This window comes from Lissotriton helveticus, chromosome 3_1 (assembly GCF_964261635.1).
Source record: "Lissotriton helveticus chromosome 3_1, aLisHel1.1, whole genome shotgun sequence".
Classification (NCBI taxonomy): Eukaryota; Metazoa; Chordata; class Amphibia; order Caudata; family Salamandridae; genus Lissotriton; species Lissotriton helveticus.
This window is the reverse complement of record NC_136061.1, coordinates 1,530,126,618-1,530,145,734: the sequence shown is the minus strand read 5'-3', so window position 1 is coordinate 1,530,145,734 and position 19,117 is coordinate 1,530,126,618. Positions and strand designations below refer to the sequence as shown.

Here is a 19,117-nt window from a genome sequence, read left to right as displayed (position 1 = left end):
GACCCCTCTTTGTGTCTTTACACCAGTAGCTTACTTTGTGCAAATTCACGGTGGCTCGTCTTCTTCTTCGGCAGAGTACTCAGCGACTGGTTCTCCGTCGCTCTCGTCAGTTATATCAAGGTCTTCAAATTCCTCCAAAACGAGCGTCCATTCAGGAGACTTGTACTTTTTGTTTTGTCTTTTTATTCGATCGCTCCTTCTTTTGGAAGTGTCTTCTGGTTGTTCTGCTATGCGAGCACTTCGCCTTTCTTCTGCACGTTTTTCTTTTACCGTTTTTATTCTCAGTCTCAATTTCTTTATGAATCCAGGCTCAATGTGCTTTCTTTTCTTAAGTCTTTTAGTTGGCACTGAGGCTTCGTTCTCTTCTCTTGTCCTTTTATTTTCATTAGTTTGTGGCAATTCTGCTTCTTTTTCCCTTCCTATCTCACTAGTTCCAGGTCTTGCATCTATTTCTTCTGCCTGGTTACTAATCTGGCCTTGTTCAGGAGAATTTTGTTTTTGCTTTTCAAATGTCTCTGTTTCTGTTTCCTGAACACTTTCTCCTAACCCTATCTGATCCTGCTCGAGCACTTCGATCTCTTGACTTTCTTCCGCTCGAATCTCTTTACTAGGTCTAATCTGTTTGTTTACGACTTCTGGAGTTTGGGGAGGTGTATCAATTATTTGCTCAGTCCCTGTCTGACCTTCTCCTTCCTCAGTTTTGACGTGAATCTCAAGAGTCTGAGGTTCTTCGCCTGTGCCTTGCTTTGCCTCTCTATTCCACTCTCTACCTTTCCAAATTCGTTCGCTTGTTCTGATGGGGTCTTCGGTAAGGTCAATCAATGGTATCCACTCATCTGGCCATATGCTTGTCAGCTCGTCATCAGCTACTTCTGGACCAACTTTTGGGAACCCTTCAGCAGGCTGGACTCTTGGTAGCTCGTCATCAACTACTCCTGGACCAACGTCTGCAGACCCCTCAGCTCGACTGGTACTGGGCTGTGCGTCGTCAGTTACTTCTGGTCTTGCTTCTGCAGGCCCCTCTGCTGGACCGTCTTCTTCTCCAGGCTCTTTGTCGGGTTGTACCTTCTGGGTGTGGCTGGCGTGGATCCAATGGGGAACACCTGCACACTTCACTGCTGTGGTCGTTACCAGGATCACTTGGCGCTTCTCTCCCCACCTCGGTTCCAGGCAGCTCGACCGAGTATGCTTCTTTATTTTGACCCAGTCCCCGGGAACCAGTTTGTGGAGAGGAGTCGTTGGATTGGCGACGGCGTCTTCTCCGATCTGGCGAGAGATATAACGCACTTGGTCACCTAATCTCTTGCAGTATTCAAGCACCAAATCATCAGTAATACTCAACAGTTTGCTTCCTGGTACCCATGCTTGTCTCATTACTCTTCCCATCAAGATTTCATGAGGGCTCAGGCCTGTCTTCCGGTCTGGAATACTTCGGAGTCCCATCAGAACCAGAGGCAGGGCCTTCACCCAGGTCATGCCAGATGCATCACACAATTTCGCTAGTCTTGTTTTGATAGTCCCGTTTATTTGTTCCACTACTCCAGATGCCTCTGGACGATATGCACAGTGGAGTTTTTGTGAGATCCCAAATGCCTTACAGAGTTGGTCGATTACATCATTCTGAAAATGTCGGCCTTTATCTGATTCAATAGTGACTGGAACCCCGAATCTAGGTATCAGTTCTTTCAGTAAACACTTTGCTACTGTCAGTGCGTCACTTTGGGGAGTAGGGTAAGCTTCCACCCACTTTGAAAATAGGCAGACAATGACAAGGACATAATGCTTCCCTTCACAACGTGGCATGGTGATGAAATCAACTTGTATTCTCACAAAGGGACCCCCTGACTTCCCAATTTTTCCTAGTTACACCATTGTTCTCTTGCCTGGGTTCATCTTTTGACATGACAGGCACCTCTGGCAGAGGGACTCTGCTACTTTCCTGAACTTTTTGCTATACCAAGTCTGTTGGAATACCAGAATCATGGCGTCCCTGCCAATGTGTGATCCCTCATGTATCAATCTCGCCATTGTGCCAAGCAAGTGTCTGGGTAACACAGGCATACCATTTGGGCCCAAGATGACACCATCCTCACGTCTTGGTCTACACCCTTCTTCCTTCCACTTCTCTCTCTCTTGCCAGGGTGCCGCCTGCTGCCATTCTCTCACTTCATCCCATGTAGGCACTTCTTCAAACACTCGAAGTTGGCAGCTGGTTCCGGCCCCCCCCCGTTTTGGATTTATGATATATCGATCCCTGGCGCATAATTTTGCCACTCGATCCGCGAAATCATTTCCCAAAGATACAGGGTCAAAGTCCTTCTTATGGGCAACACACTTGACCACTGCCAGTTCCTTTGGTAACTGGATTGCCTCTAAAAGGTCTTGAACAACTTTTCCATTTCGAATAGGGGTACCTGATGAAGTCAGGAACTCCCTTTGTAGCCATAATTGGCCAAAGTCATGCACAACCCCAAAACAGTACTGACTGTCAGTATACACTGTTAGGCGTACGTTTTTCCCAATTTTGCAAGCTTTTATCATAGCGATCAATTCGGCTACTTGTGCAGACTTTACTTCAAATAAATAACCTGCCTCTACAATTTTGGTTAAGGAGACTACCGCATAGGCAGCACTCAGGCCTCCTTGTTCATGTCTTAGGCATGAACCATCCACAAACAATTCCATGTCATGTTTAGGCAAAGGTGTTTCTTTAATGTCTGGGCGTGGCTTTGTGCAAAATTCTGTTAAATCAATGCAGTTATGCTCCTCTTCCTCCCCATCTTCCATATCCATTGAGTTGGGAAGCAGAGTGGCGGGGTTCAGAATGTTGCACCTGACAATTGTTATATTTGCAGCACCCACGAGAATCCTCTCGTATTTAGTCAGCCGACTAGGGGTGAGATACTGAGTTTTCGGTCTCGTTAGCAAAATTACCACTCCATGTGGAACATATACAGTTACAGGATGTCCCATGATAATGGATTCACTCTGCTCTAAACTTGTGCAAGTAGCAGCTACTGCTTTCAGACATCCTGGTAATCCAGCAGCCACTGGATCCAGGGTGGCAGAGAAATATGCCACAGGCCTTCTGGTTGTGCCATGTTCTTGGGTTAGGACTGACAACGCGCAATTATCGCGAGTGTCACAGAACAGGGCAAATTCCTTGGAATAGTCTGGCATTCCCAACGCAGGGGCGGTACACAGACAATCTCGCAGTTTTGTGAAGGCTGTTAAGCTTTCATCATCCCATTCTACGATATCCGGTGTTCCTCTTTTGGTCATTTTTATCAAAGGCCTAGCTAGGACTGCAAATCCCACAATCCATTGCCTGCAGTATCCTATCACTCCAAGGAACATTCTGATTTCTTTCTGAGTACGGGGTAACTGCATCTTTTGAATTATTCTTACTCTTTCTGACGTTACTTTCCTGATGCCTTTCTCTATCTGGTGCCCCAGATATTTCACTGATTTTGCACAGAACTGTAATTTTTCAGGGGCCACTTTATGTCCCTTCTCACTCAGGTGATTCAGTAGGGCAATGGTGTCAATCACACAGTCCTTATGACTTTTGGACGCCACCAAGAGGTCGTCAATGTATTGCACCAAGACAGAATTTCCAGGTAAGACCAAAGTTTCCAAGCATTTTTTCAAGATCTGATTAAAGATAGAGGGGCTCTCTGTGTACCCCTGGGGGACCCTGTTCCAGACATACACGTGACTGTTGAAGGCAAATGAGAAAAGAAATTTGCTGTCTGGATGCAAGGGAATGGAAAAGAATGCATGACATAGGTCTATCACAGTGAACCACTCAGCATCCCAGGGAATCTGGTACAGAATCACTGCTGGGTTCGGGACAATAGGGCAGCAAGGAACCACTATTTTGTTTACCTTTCTTAGGTCCTGCACTACTCTGTACTTGCCACTAGGCTTTTTGATGCCCATAATCGGTGAGTTGCATGGGCTACTCATTACTTCCTGTATGATGTTTCCCTCTAGCAATTTCTGTATTTCCAGGGCAACCCCTGCTCTCACTTCTGCATTCATTCTGTAGGGTTTAGTATTAGGGTATACTGCATTGTCCTTGATGGCTATCTGTATGGGGTCTATGTTTTTCATTAATCCTACATCTTTTCCGGTAAAGTCCCATACCTCTGGCTTCACTGTTTCTTGGAGTTCTTTGGGCAAATCCTGCATAGTCATTCGTTTAATTTCTGAGTCCGGTCTGATTAACATTAATTTATAAATGCCATCTTCATCTGGGGTCTGAATTTCAACACCCTTTGGTGTGCAAAAGATGGTACAGTTCATTTTGCACAGCAAATCACGTCCCAGTAAGTTCACTGGACTGGTGTCACAAACGACAAATCTATGCATTTCTTTAAAGTTTCCAATTGAGATCTCCATGGGCTCGGTAACAGGAGTACTAATCAATTGATTAGATACACCCACTACTTGGATGGCTTCTCCCGAGAGGGGTAGGTTTGGAACGTCCACTGTTCTCACAGTAGAACGGGTAGCGCCAGTGTCCAACAGAAAAGTGACATCATTTCCGTCAACCTTTCCTTCAATGTATGGTCCGGACTGGTCTACCGGCAAGGAGGCGCCAAGTACGCACTCCTCGTCCTCCCCTCTCAGGCCCCGTCAGTACTGGTCATCACAAAGGAAGGTATCATTTAGTAAATACTGCGAAGTTGCTGTATTTCTGTTCTCATTGCTTTCCCAGACTTCTACGTCATCACCCTGCGTGGATTTTCCCTTAAATACTTGCTTTGGTGCTCGGGGCAACTGAATCCTTTTTACCTGTGGTTGGGTCTTTCTTGGTCTTTCATTCTGCGTCTGTGGAGTTAAATCAGGTGTTTTGGAGTTATCATCGGGCAAATAGGGACACTCGTCTCGCCAGTGTCCAATTTCTCCGCACTGGTGGCAGGGAAATTTCTTTTTAGCCTCCTCCCTGCTCATCTTGGGCCGGGGCTTGCCTCCACCCCCTCCCCCAGGACCTTTGTTCTCATTAGATTTAGCCATTTTACTCAATTGTTTTTCCTGCTGTTCTGCGAGCTTCACTTAAGCCCACATAACCTTCTCCTTAAGAGCCTTTTTCTTTTCTGCCATCTCGTCCTCACAGTACTTGGCGTACAGTAGGACCTCATCCATCTTTTTAGTTTGCCAACATATTTTGTTATCTTTTATCCACTGACAAATTTCTGGTCTTAAACCATTTACAAACCTGTAAATAAAATGTGTCATATCCTTCATCTCGATGTTGTCTATACCGCTGTATGTTTTGAACACCTGCAACAGCCTTTCATAAAAGGAGTGCACTGTCTCGTCTCTTTCCTGCGTGGTTCTATCTATCTTGGTCCAATCAGTTTCCTTTGCTGGCACTTTTAGTTTCAAATGCTGTATTACTTGTTCATATTTTTTCATCACTTCTTTCGATGGTTCCCCTGTGTTGCCATCTCTCGGGTATTTCTCACTAGGCCAAGCTATGGCTATTTTACACTCGGTCCACAGATCTACCGGGACCACAATGTCGAAAAACCCATCCAGGTCTTTCCACAGGCATTTTTGCACCTTTACGAACCTTTCCACCTGCCTGTACCAGTCTACTGGCTTTTCGCGCAATTTGGGGAAATCGTTAGTAATGGACACAATATCCTGTCTGGACCATGGAACGTGCACATACTTCCCACCTGGTACTTCGCGCATAGGGCATAACTGTTCTGGTTTTTCAGCTTCTTTTAGCAAGAATTCGGGAGTTGCCTGCCTAGACCTGGCCTCATCCTTTTTCTTGGCCCATCTGGCTTTCCACCTTTCCACATCTCCCCATTTCTCCAGTACTGTCAATAGTTCTTTGACCTGCGCTTTCTTCCCCGACATATTCAAGTTTTCCAAATCTTTGTCTGAGAAATCTGCCCTGTATGGTTTTCGCAGCGGTTTCGATCTTGAAATATCTATTCCCATGCTAGCAGCCGTGTCTGTCAGTTTTTCATGAAGTACTCTGGTACTTCGGGTGAGACTTTTGCAGATAAACAGCATTTCGTCTTCAGAGTAGGTATTTAATCTGTCTAATCCTACGTTTCCTGCCATCAATTCCTCTATTTCTATTCTCAGCTTGTAGAGATCTAAAGGTTTCGTTGGGGACGCTTGTTTTTCCAATTCTTGACTCCATCTTTTGATTTCTTCAGGAGTCACCAATGTGACACTTTTCGTACCTGAGGTCGATTCCATCTGAATTTCCCTCGCATTAAAAGTATTATGTCCTTTCTGGATCCTTTTTCCTGTATTTCTAACGGGCAGATCTAGCAGCGAGACCTCCGACTCGCACTCACTGGTCTGGTCATCTACAGTTAAGGGTTCTGGTCTGGTCGGTGCAATGACAGGAGTAATTACGGGAGGTTTCGGACTCCCTTGACGGTCCCCGTACAGCGGAACCACCGGTCCGATCGTTACTGGTATCGTTAAGGCTTCGGGACTTGCATTTAGCTGTGACATTTTCTGTATTATCTCAGCTCTCTGGTTTGCTAGCGCTTCTCGCTCTTTCTCTTCTAATAACCTGTCCAATGACTTGTCATGTAACACCTGCGGGGTTAGAATGGGAGAATAACTCGGGGCAGTGGGATGAGTCTCACTCGACCCTCCACCATAATTAGGTTTCTGAAACAGACTTCCTGTGCCTAGAATTCTCGGATCTTCCTCACTCTGGGGCTGTAATAACGGCATTCCTGAACCTACGGACCTCGCCTCTCCTCCATAAGGGGGACGAGGGAAAAAATCTCCTTCACGTGAATATCTTGTCTCCCCACCCACGGGTCTCCTGGGTAAATACTTCTGGTTTCTATGGTTCCCAGATTCTCAGTATAAGGAGGAATTAGATAATCCCCTCCTACACTTGCGGACCTGACCTCTTCCCTTTGTAGGGGTCTCCGGGGAATATCTCCTGCACTCGAAGGTCGGTGTCCCTCATTATAAGGAGGCGGACTTCTCATGCACATGTCATCTAACAATTCGTCATCTGACTCTCCCAGGGGCCCCCAATGTTTAGTCTTTTCTGTTCTTTTTCCCCCCCCAGGAGGATCTTCTGCTGGCATCATGGGAAACAGTCCCTCAACAATCATGCTCTGTCTCCATTGTTTCATTTTTTTATCTCGGGTTTCTTGTCTCAGTTTTGGGTCATACTTTGTCAGCCCTTTGTCCATTCGGGGCTTCTCTCTTTGGAAAGCCTCAATCTCCCATTCCTCTAATGCCTCATACTGCGTTAGTCTCGGTCTGGGATGTAATTCATTCATTCGGGTTCTTAAGTTGAACAAGATCCTACCATTAAAGGTACCTTCTAACGGAAAGGCCATTATTCCGTCGTCTTTTGTGTATTTTACCCAATTTTCTAACCACACACACGTATTGTACCCTCTGTCAAACATCATGAAAGAGGCGGGAGTATTTGGTGGTGGAATAACAATGCCCTCTCTAGTTTTAATCGGCTTGTCCTTTTTGAAGTAATTCTTTACCTTATTTACAAGGGACATTTTTCGCTTATTTCCGTACATAATGTCGTATCTATTAGCCTTCCACTGATCCCTTTCAAACCCTTGGTTTCTTGGATCGGGTCTAGTCTCTGGAGTATACGAGTGCCACATACGATTTCTACGCTTAACTTTGTTTACAAAATTACCTCCAATCAGACTGCGTCTTGCAATTCCGTGCGACCAATGGGTGCACGCGTTAAAATATTTTCGGCCAATGGGTGCGCGGCCTTTTCGCGAGACAGTTCTCACGCTTCGGTGCTCACCCCTCCTTCACAATTCCAGCCCCGCTACCCGCCCGCTGTTTCTACCAATCCCAGCGCGGCACAGAGTGACGTCAGAGACACTTCGCGACTGACTCCCTCCCTTCACAAGGTAACGGAAACTTTCTTTCTTTCTAAAGTGCTAGTGCTTGGTTATTTTACAACGAATACACATTCGCCACAGTGCTCAAGTGTCTAGACAGGAAAGAGTTATTTTACTGCAAGTAAACTACTTCCATTTACTTTTCACACACTACGGGTAGATCTCTTCCGCCTACCCTTCACTCTAGCATCAGTGAACCTGTTACTTCCCCAGACCCATCCACTCTTTCCGGGATATGTCCGAGTCTAAGGTTTCTCAGCGGACCCCTTTGCTTTCACCCAAGCTCCGATGAACCTGCTACTCTTCCGATGTGACCCTTCCCAGGTTACGCCACTATTGGAATTTTGCCAATGAACCTCGTTACTAACATTTATTCACACACGTATTCAAAAAAAAAACCCTAGTTAGTGCTTCTGGTTTTCTACCTAACCTGCACCTAACTTTCCTTGAGCCTGCGACCTCAAGGCAATGGATTCTATTCACCACTTGCCTATTCAATTCCCCGGGGAGTTCTGACAACACTTAACGATACGTTTTACATACGCTTGGATTAATACATATAACAATATAAGAACAAGAATAACAATTTTAAAACAATTCATAAATTTCAAAAGCAGCGCATTCTCAAGAGAGTGATCAGGTCCCTCAAAATGGCCGCTCTTATAGCAGCATCAATATACTAGCAGCTACCGACTTGACTTAGCTTTAACTAGTCCTACCTAACCTTTAACTAGTCCCTAACCATCCTCTGCTACCAGAAAATACTGATAGAGCGCGCGGGTCACCTGACCAATAATTTCGCCACTTCTGGCTTCGGGCCCATATATTTCAAATCACCATATACATTGATCAGATGACCTCACGATCTGCTATCAGATATTTGTGAGTTCCTTTCGTTATTCTTCAGCGTACCCGACTTACCATCCACCGACACGGGTATCTATGACCACAATGGATCAGGGAGCTAGCTGTAAAAGGAAAGGCAGCAAAATACAAACCCAACAAAATAATATTCAATACCTTTTGTAAAATGACCACGGACAACTGGAAGTTTTAAAGTCTTTATCTAATTTAGTAAAATTCAGAAATCATCAAATTCACAGTAATTAAGCAATCGATAATCAGAAGAACAGAAAGTACATAGCTGAATAGCAAATAAGTCAGAGCAACCATTTATAAACTAATGGAACCAGGACACACTTAAATGAAGGATTCAAAACTAGAATATTTGAGATGAATCACTAAAGATGGGATAGGCTTTGATTAGGACTAGTATTCTAGATTTATTTCAAGGGAATAAGACAGGCGTTCGGGACTTTTATATCTATAGGAGAGTCTATGAAGAGAGACACGCTATGCTTTAAGGCAAAAGTTCTTTAGACAGTTTAAGTAAGGAGGTTCTAGACCATATCACGAAATGACAAACTGCAATGCAAAATATAATTTCTATCAGGTAGGGTAACATAGGAACACGTTATGGAACAAATGCAAATGACTTTATGATTCAATGGTTGCGGAAAAGCATGGAAAATTAACATATGCAAAGGTATGTCTTTATTAAAGCAAAAGACAGAAATATAGGAAGGTGCAGTTTCAGGAGATTCCGAGTAATATTTACCTAGACTGGTGTGGAAACCAAACCCTGGCCACGGGTCAGTTAAGGACAGGAAACCCTCAAGGAAGGATACCCCTCAATGGACAGCAGGTGCAGAATGGACACCCACGACAGGACAGGAAGACCCTCAGATTAGGAATCAGGACAGGACCTCTCGGACAGGACCCTCAGGACAGGACCAGCACCCGCAGTTCGGAAGCAACGCCTGCGCTCCACCCTCTCTGCAGCTATCGATCAAGACCCCGATTGGGTCAGCGAACTCCCAGCAAAGTGCTCCGCCAGCACTTTAAGGTTTAGTAAAACCTTAGTCTATGGTCAAATTTCGGTCAGAGTGCTCCGCAGTACTCTGTATCTTCAGTCACCTATTGAGTGCGTTGGGTCAGTGACAGGTCAGCTAAACCAGACAAGTCGGACAATTTCCCTAGGTGAACCCAGGGTAGTTATACTGTTTTGGGACGGTGTACCACCCCCCAATGTTGCAAAGTGTCAGAATCCCTCAATTTGGATTGGTCCTAAGGTAGGCTTTGGGTAACACACCAATCAGAATAGACTATTTGGAGGCCTAATTTACATCTCTGGGTACCGCCTAGCGAGATTGGGGTTCCCATGAGAAAGACCAGTGGAATACAATGAATTGTTAACAATTGTTTCAATATGGGTACATATGACTCCGTCCTGCTGGGTCGCAGGTCATTTTCTCAGGAGCATCTTGCCCATCTCTGCCAGCTGGCTGAGTTCCACTGTCCAATGTTGCCACCTTTCAGTGCACCACGAGTCTGCGCAGAAGAGACCTTCAATATGGCTCCCAACCGGTTCGGACCCCCATTTCCCGCAGTACATGAAAAGTAAGCGAGAACAAATTAATACATAGAAATAAACGTATGTAAACACATCATTGGGTTTGTACTTTAAACTTATCATTATAAAAATATACTATGCAATTGAAATGTTAGCAACATATACACGCTCACAAGAGCATTACCACGTTATTCACGAAACATGTGTATTACGCATGCGCACTCTTTCCCACCAAAACTTATAACTACGCTAGGTCACGTGAGTGTGACTGACGCATGCGCAGAAGAACTTTTCAAGCGGCGGCCATGTTTTAGAGACATGGATTAGTTGTATTAGAAAACACATACGTAAGCTTCCTCTACCTCGTTCGAATATAAAAAATAAAAGATTAGTAAGACGTACAATTTATTAATTGATTACACACGGGCGAGGTTCATGACTCGAGCAAGTCGCGCTGCGATGCTTGCTCTATCAGTACCATCCTGCAGGTCAGCTCAGATCCAGCAATCGTAAGCTGCTGTGCTGCCAGAGAATCAGGAAGGTAAAAATGGGAGGTCATGCCTTTTCCTATCTGGCACCCAAACTCTGGAATGACGTCCCTGAACAAATTCGTGAATGCCCGAATCTGTCCCAATTAAAAAAAAATGCTTAAAACCTGGCTTTTCTAATCTGCTCATTAATGACTGCCTGTCTTTCTCAGGCGCCGAGAGATCCCCTTGGGGATGATTTGTGTGCGCTACAAATGACCTAAATACATACATAAATCTGTGCTGTCTAGTGGGCTTTCTACCCCCCCGACCCCCAAGCAGGAGATTGACAGAAAAACTACAGTCTGCCCACCAGGGATGAAACTATTTTGGGCTTGCCGGAGGGACCTGGTGGTCTAGTGGGCTTTCTGCACCCCGGCGGCAATCCTCAATCAAGGATTCACTAGAGAAAGGTACCATTTGAAAGGGGGGATTCTCTCCTTTCCAATGATACCTCTCCTGTCTGAATCGGTGCTCGCGGGCATATCTCAGTGGTGAAAGGGAAATGATATGATCATCTCATTTCACTTTCATTTTCTTTGAAATTACGTCAGCACGTCATGTGCACCAATCGTCATTTCAAAGAAAAAAACCAAAAATAAACACCTTGGTTGCTGGGGAAGCTCTTCTCCCAACTCCTGAGGCTAAAATGAATTAAAGGAAATCCCTCTGGTGCTCGCACAAAAGGGATATCTACAGCAAGCTCTAGGACGTGCTGGAGCCATTCTTAGCACCTGAGCGCTGGTGCAGTAGACGTCTCTAGTATGTCTTTAGCACCTAAGCGGTTAAGCAAGAGCTCAAAGTACATCTTTTCAACAGACAATATAGCAGGAAGTTTCCACATTATATTGTGATAAGCCCTGAAAAGTGATTCCAAGTTCTTCATGTACACTCTTGGAGCGGAAACTGATAGGCTACTATTCAAGAACTCTAACCTGTTCAGAATTCCTACCCCTTGTCTTTGCTCATGCGTGCTTGGAGTCGTTTAAGTCTTCTTAGGACCTGGTAAGTTTTCTTAAGACTAGCCCTAGAACTATTAATAAAACCTTCACAAGACAAGAATTTAAAGTCAAAACCATAAAGGTTTACTTTAAACTTAGGCACAGCTTCCTCACAGGGCAGACACATTAATAAGTTTGTATTTTATCAGCAAGCAGACCCCACAGAGAGAGCTTCTATTTTACCTATTTTTCTGAAATTGAAAAGCACACAGACATGTGTATGTGGAAAAGACTCATTCATTGTAAAATAAAAGTGCACATTTTTTTCTGAATTGATGTTTCTACAAGGTGGCTGTGACTTTGTCTTTGACTGAGGCCTATTTATGCTAACGTAAACACTTCTGAATTATGCATTCATTTCTCATTATTAAATAACATGTGTACAGCTGATATGCCTTGAAACTAGAATCCTAGCTGTTCATGTATACTCTCTGAGCGGAACTAGATGGGCTACAATGCAAGAACTTAAACCTGCTCACAGACTTCCTTCTTGTTGTCATTGCTCATGCTGCACCTCACAATGTTTGAAGAGCCTGACATTTCTTCTGGAAACTTTCAGCTTGATGTAAAGCACTGTATAATCCTTGTGGGTCTTGTTCACACTATAGTGAACTACAGATAAATATAAATAAATAAATGGCATAACTGGTATTCAAATATTCCAGAGCCTATCCCTGACATGGCCATTGATAGAACATTGCAGAGCCTTTCACTGACATGGCTGAGATTGGTAGATTCCAAGAGCCTTCACTAACATGACTTTAGTGGTAGATTCCAATTCTATTGCCTGTCATGGTTACCGTTGGAACATGCCAGAATTCTTCACCGACGTGCCTGTAAATAGGAGATTAGAGACTTTCTCCAACTAGCTGGTAGGTAAGTGGGAGATTCTAATGACACTGGCTCTCATGATTCTCAGAGGAACAGTCCAGCATCATGAACAAATCCACACCAATCACCTGGATTGACTACTCCCTCAGCAGTTTCAAAATCAACATCCCTCATCACAGAAGATCAACCACCACATGTCAAACCAGGCAGATGCTGGAAAAACATAGCAGAGAAGGACTGGGCTTCCGTACTGTCCCAGGGCACCCAGAGAACTCTGGCAACCTACCACACAACATCAAGAACTTCAATGATTAGATCTCAGCATGCGCTGACATGTTGGCCCCAAACAACCAGAGCAAACTGGCAAGAACACATACCCAGGCCAGCTGGTACACAGAAGAACCCAGAATGTCCAAATGAAATTTTAAACAGCTTGAATAATGAAGGAAAAGAAGGTAGAAAAACACAGATAATGACACCTTTAAAACTGGCCTGAGGCTGTACCACCAGCAAAACCAGGAAACCAAGCAGAAGACCCTATCAGCCTGCATCAACGTCCGCTCCAACAGTAGCAAAGAGATCTTCTCGATTATCACACACCAGCTGCCACAGCCAGCAACATCACCCCATTGCAAGACCTGTGCAACGACCTCTCAGACTTATTCAGTAGCAAAATCACAGCAGTTAATGAAAACTTCGACCATCAACCTGACCATAGCAACATTGCCGCCATTCTACAGATCACGAACTGAGAACACACCTTGACCACATGGAACATCATCATCACAGATGAACCTTCCACCATCATGATGTTCATCTACTCTGTGGCTACATCAGACCCTTGACCCCTCTACGGCATCAACAAAGGATCAACCACCATCAGCATGGTCCTTACCCCTATCCTCAACATCTCTATCGACACAGCAACTTTCTCCAAAGCCTGGAGGCATGCGGCGGTCAACGCTCTCCTAAATAAGCCCTAAACAGACCTGACCAAACTCGCTAACTATCTCCCTCCTACCATAACCAGTCAAGGTCCCTGAAAAAGCCATCTGCAGAGACCTTCCAGACCACCTCGCTAACCACAAACTCCTCAACACCATACAGTCAGGCTTTAGGCCCAACCACAGCACAGAGACAGCCCTCATCGAAGCAACAGACAAAATCCGGAGATTCTGGCTAGAAGAGAAACTGTTACTCTCCTCCTACTTGACCACTCAGCATCCTTTGATACAGTCTTTCTCACTAAATTACGATTAGGCAAAAGCGCAAGATTAGCATTCAAGGGCCCATCCTCTTATGGATCTGCTCCTTCCTATCCAGTAGAACACAAATAATCAACCTGGAACTTAACTCTTCAGAATCCTAGAGAACTCGTCTCCAGAGCACCTCAAGGCTCCTCTCTCAGCCCCACCCTCTTCAACATCTACGTGACCCCACTGGTCGACGTCATCTGAGTCCACAACATCAACATCCTATCCAACTTCAACGATCCACAACTGAACCTTGTGAGCACATCTCCCAGGACTAGGAGCAACTTCACCACCTACATAACTGAAGTGGCCACCTGGATGAAGTGTAACAGTGAACAGTGAACAGACAAGTCAATGACCTTCAGAAAAGATACCTCACTGTGTGACTCCACCTGATGACATACAGACCACAGCCACACCTCCACCAGTAGCCCACAAGCAAGAAACCTTGGGATCATCATTGACAACAAACTGAAAATATCCGCCCAGGTCAACACAGTTACTGTTAACTTTTTTCACACCCTGAGGATGCTAAGAAAGATCTACAAGTGGCTGCCAAATATCACCAGAAAATCCTTCACCCAAGCCCTCATAACATACAGACTGGACTATGGAAACTCCCTCTATTCAGGAATCGACAAGCACATTGTGAAGAGACTATAGACTATCCAGAACGCAGCAGCCAGACTCGTGATCAACCTCAATGCAGCAGCCAGACTCGTGATCAACCTCCCATGCCAGACTCACATCACACCACACCTGAGGATGCTCCACTGGTCCCAATACGCAAGCGTACACAGTTTAATCTCCTCACCCACCCATACAAATCCCATCCCACCATTCCTGACGCGCTGCATAACTTTCCCACCAACCCTTCAGACACCTCTGCTGGGACACACATCTCATGCATCCACCAAAGCAGGTGTTGAGCTTTCTCATACATCGCTCCTAAAGCAAGGAATGACCTCCCACTCCATATCAGAGCCTCCTCCTCTCTTCTTGAATTCTGCTAGAAGCTTAAGACTTGGCTCTTCGAGCGAGCCTCTCACAGATCTCTGAAGCACCAGGATACTCTCACGGGTGATTGTACGATACACAAATCCCGAGAACATAACAGTTCTTTACTGGCTTGACTGCAAGTGGTAGATCCCAGAGCTCTTTGCATGCATTGCTGCCAGTTATAGATTCTAGGCCTATAACTATCATCATCCTGCATTGTAGTAAAAGCCTTTTACTGACGTGGCTGTCAGTGGTAGATTACTGAGTATTTTACTGACCATATTTTGATATAAGTATGAACTGTTACAACTTTATCTCCCAACAGACCCCATCACCCTGCACAAGCGCCGATTGGCTGCATGGCTCAGCCACCTGCCCACGGAGGAGAAGCACTATGGCCCATCCTTCAGCCTCGGTGCCATGCATGTGGACCCGGTCATCAGGGAGGGCTTCCTGCAGGAGAACATGAAGCACTTGACCTTCCAGAATCGGTTGGATCCGTGCGGTTGCCAGCGGGCCATTGGCATCCACAACCTCTTTGACCGTGATGCCAGTGGGCAATTCGTGAAAAATGTAGTGTTGTACGGCACGGTTGGCACCGGAAAGAGCACGCTGATCAGGAAGTTGATCATGGACTGGTGCCATGGAGGCTTGACACAGTTTGACCTGCTGGTGTCTTTCTCCTGTGAGGATCTGTCCCACAACAGTGCCCCCTTGTCGCTCAAACGGCTCATCACCAAAAAGTACAGGGATCTGCGTGAGGTGCTGCCCCGTCTTGGTTCTTCCGACTTCAAGGTGCTGTTCGTCTTCAATGGACTGGAGTGGCTGGATCTGGACTTCCGGCTTGCTGGAGCTGAGCTCTGCAGTGACCTCGATGAGCCATTGACACCTGTAACCATCCTTGCGAATCTGATCAGGGGCTACATGCTCCCAGAGGTGGGTATTTCCAGATGGTGCATAGTGCATGTGTCAGGCATGACTTCTAGCAGATGGGTGAGGGCCATGAGTCCATTTATGCAGTGTATTTTTGCCTAGCACCGATGCATAACCTCCATTCTAGGAATGTGATAACTTTCAAATTTCCATTGAAAAATTTGCAACTTTGTTTAAGATGCAATGTTTCTTTTACTTTGCGAACTGCGCATGACAGCCATGATAATGTATGCAACAATTTATTTATTTAGTGCTTGGAAAATAGTTCCACATAAGACCTGCTTTGGAGATACCAGCTTGTGTCCTTTTCCTGGAGAAGGCCTTTATGCATATAAAACCCCAGCCAAACAGCTAGCAGGAAAGAAACCCTTCTGCATACATTTCTAGCCTTGTATATTTTGATTAGAGAGAAAAGTATATTGTTACGCAGTGAACATTTTCTTGCAGTATAGAAAGAAATTGCTTGGGTGAAGGTAAAGTGGTAAAATTCACAACCTTTGCAGAGGGCGAAAAATCACACACTTAACAATATTTGCATGATTTAGGAGGCTATCTATCTCATTGTTCACATAGTGTGCTTTTGTGTCTGATCATCTGTGTAGATGTTGATTGATTGCTAAGTGTGTGTTCAGGTACTGTGCCCCAAGATAAAAATAAGAACACAACACCAAAATGCATCCCACAAGTGCCTCATTTGGCAACACCCTTTAACCACACACTCTTCTACGGTGTAGCATGCTACTAGTCAGATAACAAGCTTCATCAAGTTATCTGACAGCAGCAACTGATACAAAGCGCTATATAAATGCTACAAGGCAATACTTGCAAGGCCTGTGCTATTTGACTAATAGCTCTGCTGCCTAAATGCCTGTCTTGCAAGACCTAAGCGGTAGCTCTTCTGTCTGCACCCTGCATGCAAGATCAGTGTTACATGAGGGATATTTCTGCTGTCTTTACAGCATACCTACAAGACCTGTGTGACCTGAGTGGTAGTTCTGCTGTCTTTGCACTCTGTCTGCAAGACTGGTGTAATTTGAGAGATAGCTCTGCTGTCCTTACATTCTACAACATAGGAGCAAAACTAAAAGAGCCCTCTGCAGACCGTGCACTTGCTCACATTATAGCATGCTTCCAGTTCAATAGTGTGCTTCGTACCCCACAGTGGGGTATGACGCGTTATTGAGCTACTGCATACAGTATGGTACTGCAAGTGAGGAAAACGTTCCCCTTATCAACTGCAAGCATGTGCCGCAGCATCCCGCAGACCCAATCAACGCTCGTAGTTGGCTGGAGCAGCATTCAGAGAGTTTGGTTTAGAATGGCCTAATATATGGAATCGCACCTGTTTTGAACTATTGTTTGGGTAAAGGGTCTTGCTAAAGATGAGAGCAGTGTAATTAGCAAGGGGGAAGTGGGCGAGGACTAGACAAGGGTAACTGGAATGAAACTTAACTTGTTGAGACATATAACAACTATATTTTAAGAGACTCACAGATCCGTGAAGAGCAGACCTAAGGCCAAACCTAAGGAGAGTGGCGAAATCTGCAATGCTGCTGCCCGTGCTGTAACAACTGAAGCGTGCACACACGCACGAATGCCTTTGCGCACGCGCATACGTAATTCCATGCCAATAACGAAAGGGGAAGTTACTTCAGATGCAATTCTCCTCTTGTGAGCTAGAAAGAGCAAGCGTCTCTGGAATCTATGGAAAAGGATTGGGCTTGTATGGAGGGAGGGGTGAGGACCGCAGGGGCACATGGGGTGGGCCAATTCGTTCTTGTGCTGCCAGTCAGAAAGGTTGGATTAGGACAGAGGTCTTCAAACATTTTTGCTCTGGGCTCCCCTAAGCAAAATGTATTGAGGTCGGGCCCCCCTCCAAAACTTTATGGCCAGGATTGGGGGAGCGGGAGGGACATGGCTGTGTGCAGTGAGCAGGGCTTATGAGATGATTGCAGCAATACATTTTCTATAGCTTATGATCCGCACTAAATATGAGACTTATAAAACAGCAAATGCATCACACAAACACAGATATTATCCCAAACAAACTGCTCCCCATAATTGGGGTGTTTTGAGCACCTCACACTCTTTGACCCCAATGCAACTACACCTGCTGCACTAATGATAACTGCAGTCCTGAGTAGTAGGCTATCTCGACCTGCACCTTTTACCTCTTCACCACCAAGACGGATCATCACCTTGGTCCTAATGCTTGAAAGGAAAATAAGCTCCAATGACCCTTTTTTGGGTTTAACTTTGTTTTATTGGCATTTGCGTCAAAAGAAATACAGACATTTCAAGGAGGTCGAACATACAGTTCAAGCATAACAACTCGAAGATGAGTCCACCGCCGTTGGCCAGAAACCGTGAATCACATTGCCACCTCAAGAACCCTCCCGGCGCTGCCGCACTAACCACCGTGCCAGCAGCTGAACAGTGAGGGAGATCGCTGTACTGCCATTTAGAAAAGTGAAAGAAACCCCCCCTTTCCTCACCCCACAAACCCAACGCCCACTCCCACCCCGAACTGGTGTGCCTTCCTAGAGTACCGAGATGTGTTATAAGGACATGGAAAGTCCTGCATGAGTCTACCCTGCTATGACGAAGGGGCCAGATTTGGGAGCTGAAGAAGGCGGAGATATTTAGGGCATGTAATTTCATTCATTTCTGTTGATCATAAAGCAATCAATGGCTGCCAGGCATCAGAGAAGCCGTCCATATTATGGGAAAGAGAGGCCTGTATGTGTTCCATACCTAGGACCTACCGTAATTTATGTAGCCACCCCAATCGTGTCGGTCTCACAGATGAACCCCAGTTTGATAGGATTTCCGCGTGGCAGCTCCCAAAGCTATCCCCTTCAACCTGCCCGCTTACACTTGAGTGGGTATGTAATGGGGTTGGGCAGACCCAAAATCACGTAAGCAGGGAAACGCAGGAGCTCAGTGTCAAAGTGATGATCTACATTGTCTAGAACCTCCCTCCAGTAAGTCTGAAGCTCTCTGCATTCCCATAAAATATGTAGCAATGTACCCTCCTACACGCAGCCCCGCCAGCACCACGGACTGCGTGTTGGATTCCCCTTATGAAGACGGGCTGGGGTCAAGTGCCAATACATAGCTATCTTAACTGTCGCCTCCCTGCTAGCCGTGTTACTCGCTTTGTGGTTTGCGCGATAGTAGATGTCTGCCCACTCCTTACACGTAAGGTGTCTCCCTAGTTCCGACTGCCACCTTCGCTGACCTGCAGTTGGCTCCGCAGGAGCCCCCATCCGGA

At 45.5% G+C, this 19,117-nt stretch overlaps 1 protein-coding gene across 2 annotated transcripts in view; it reads left to right on the top strand.

Moving 5' to 3' along the window:
• NLRX1 (NLR family member X1) overlaps positions 1-19,117 on the top strand; it is a 189,389-nt gene that overhangs the window by 104,086 nt on the left and 66,186 nt on the right. For both annotated transcript variants that reach the window (XM_078682186.1, XM_078682185.1), the window contains exon 5: positions 15,236-15,846. In XM_078682186.1, the coding sequence (XP_078538312.1) occupies positions 15,236-15,846 (611 nt within the window). The remainder of the gene's footprint in view (positions 1-15,235; positions 15,847-19,117) is intronic.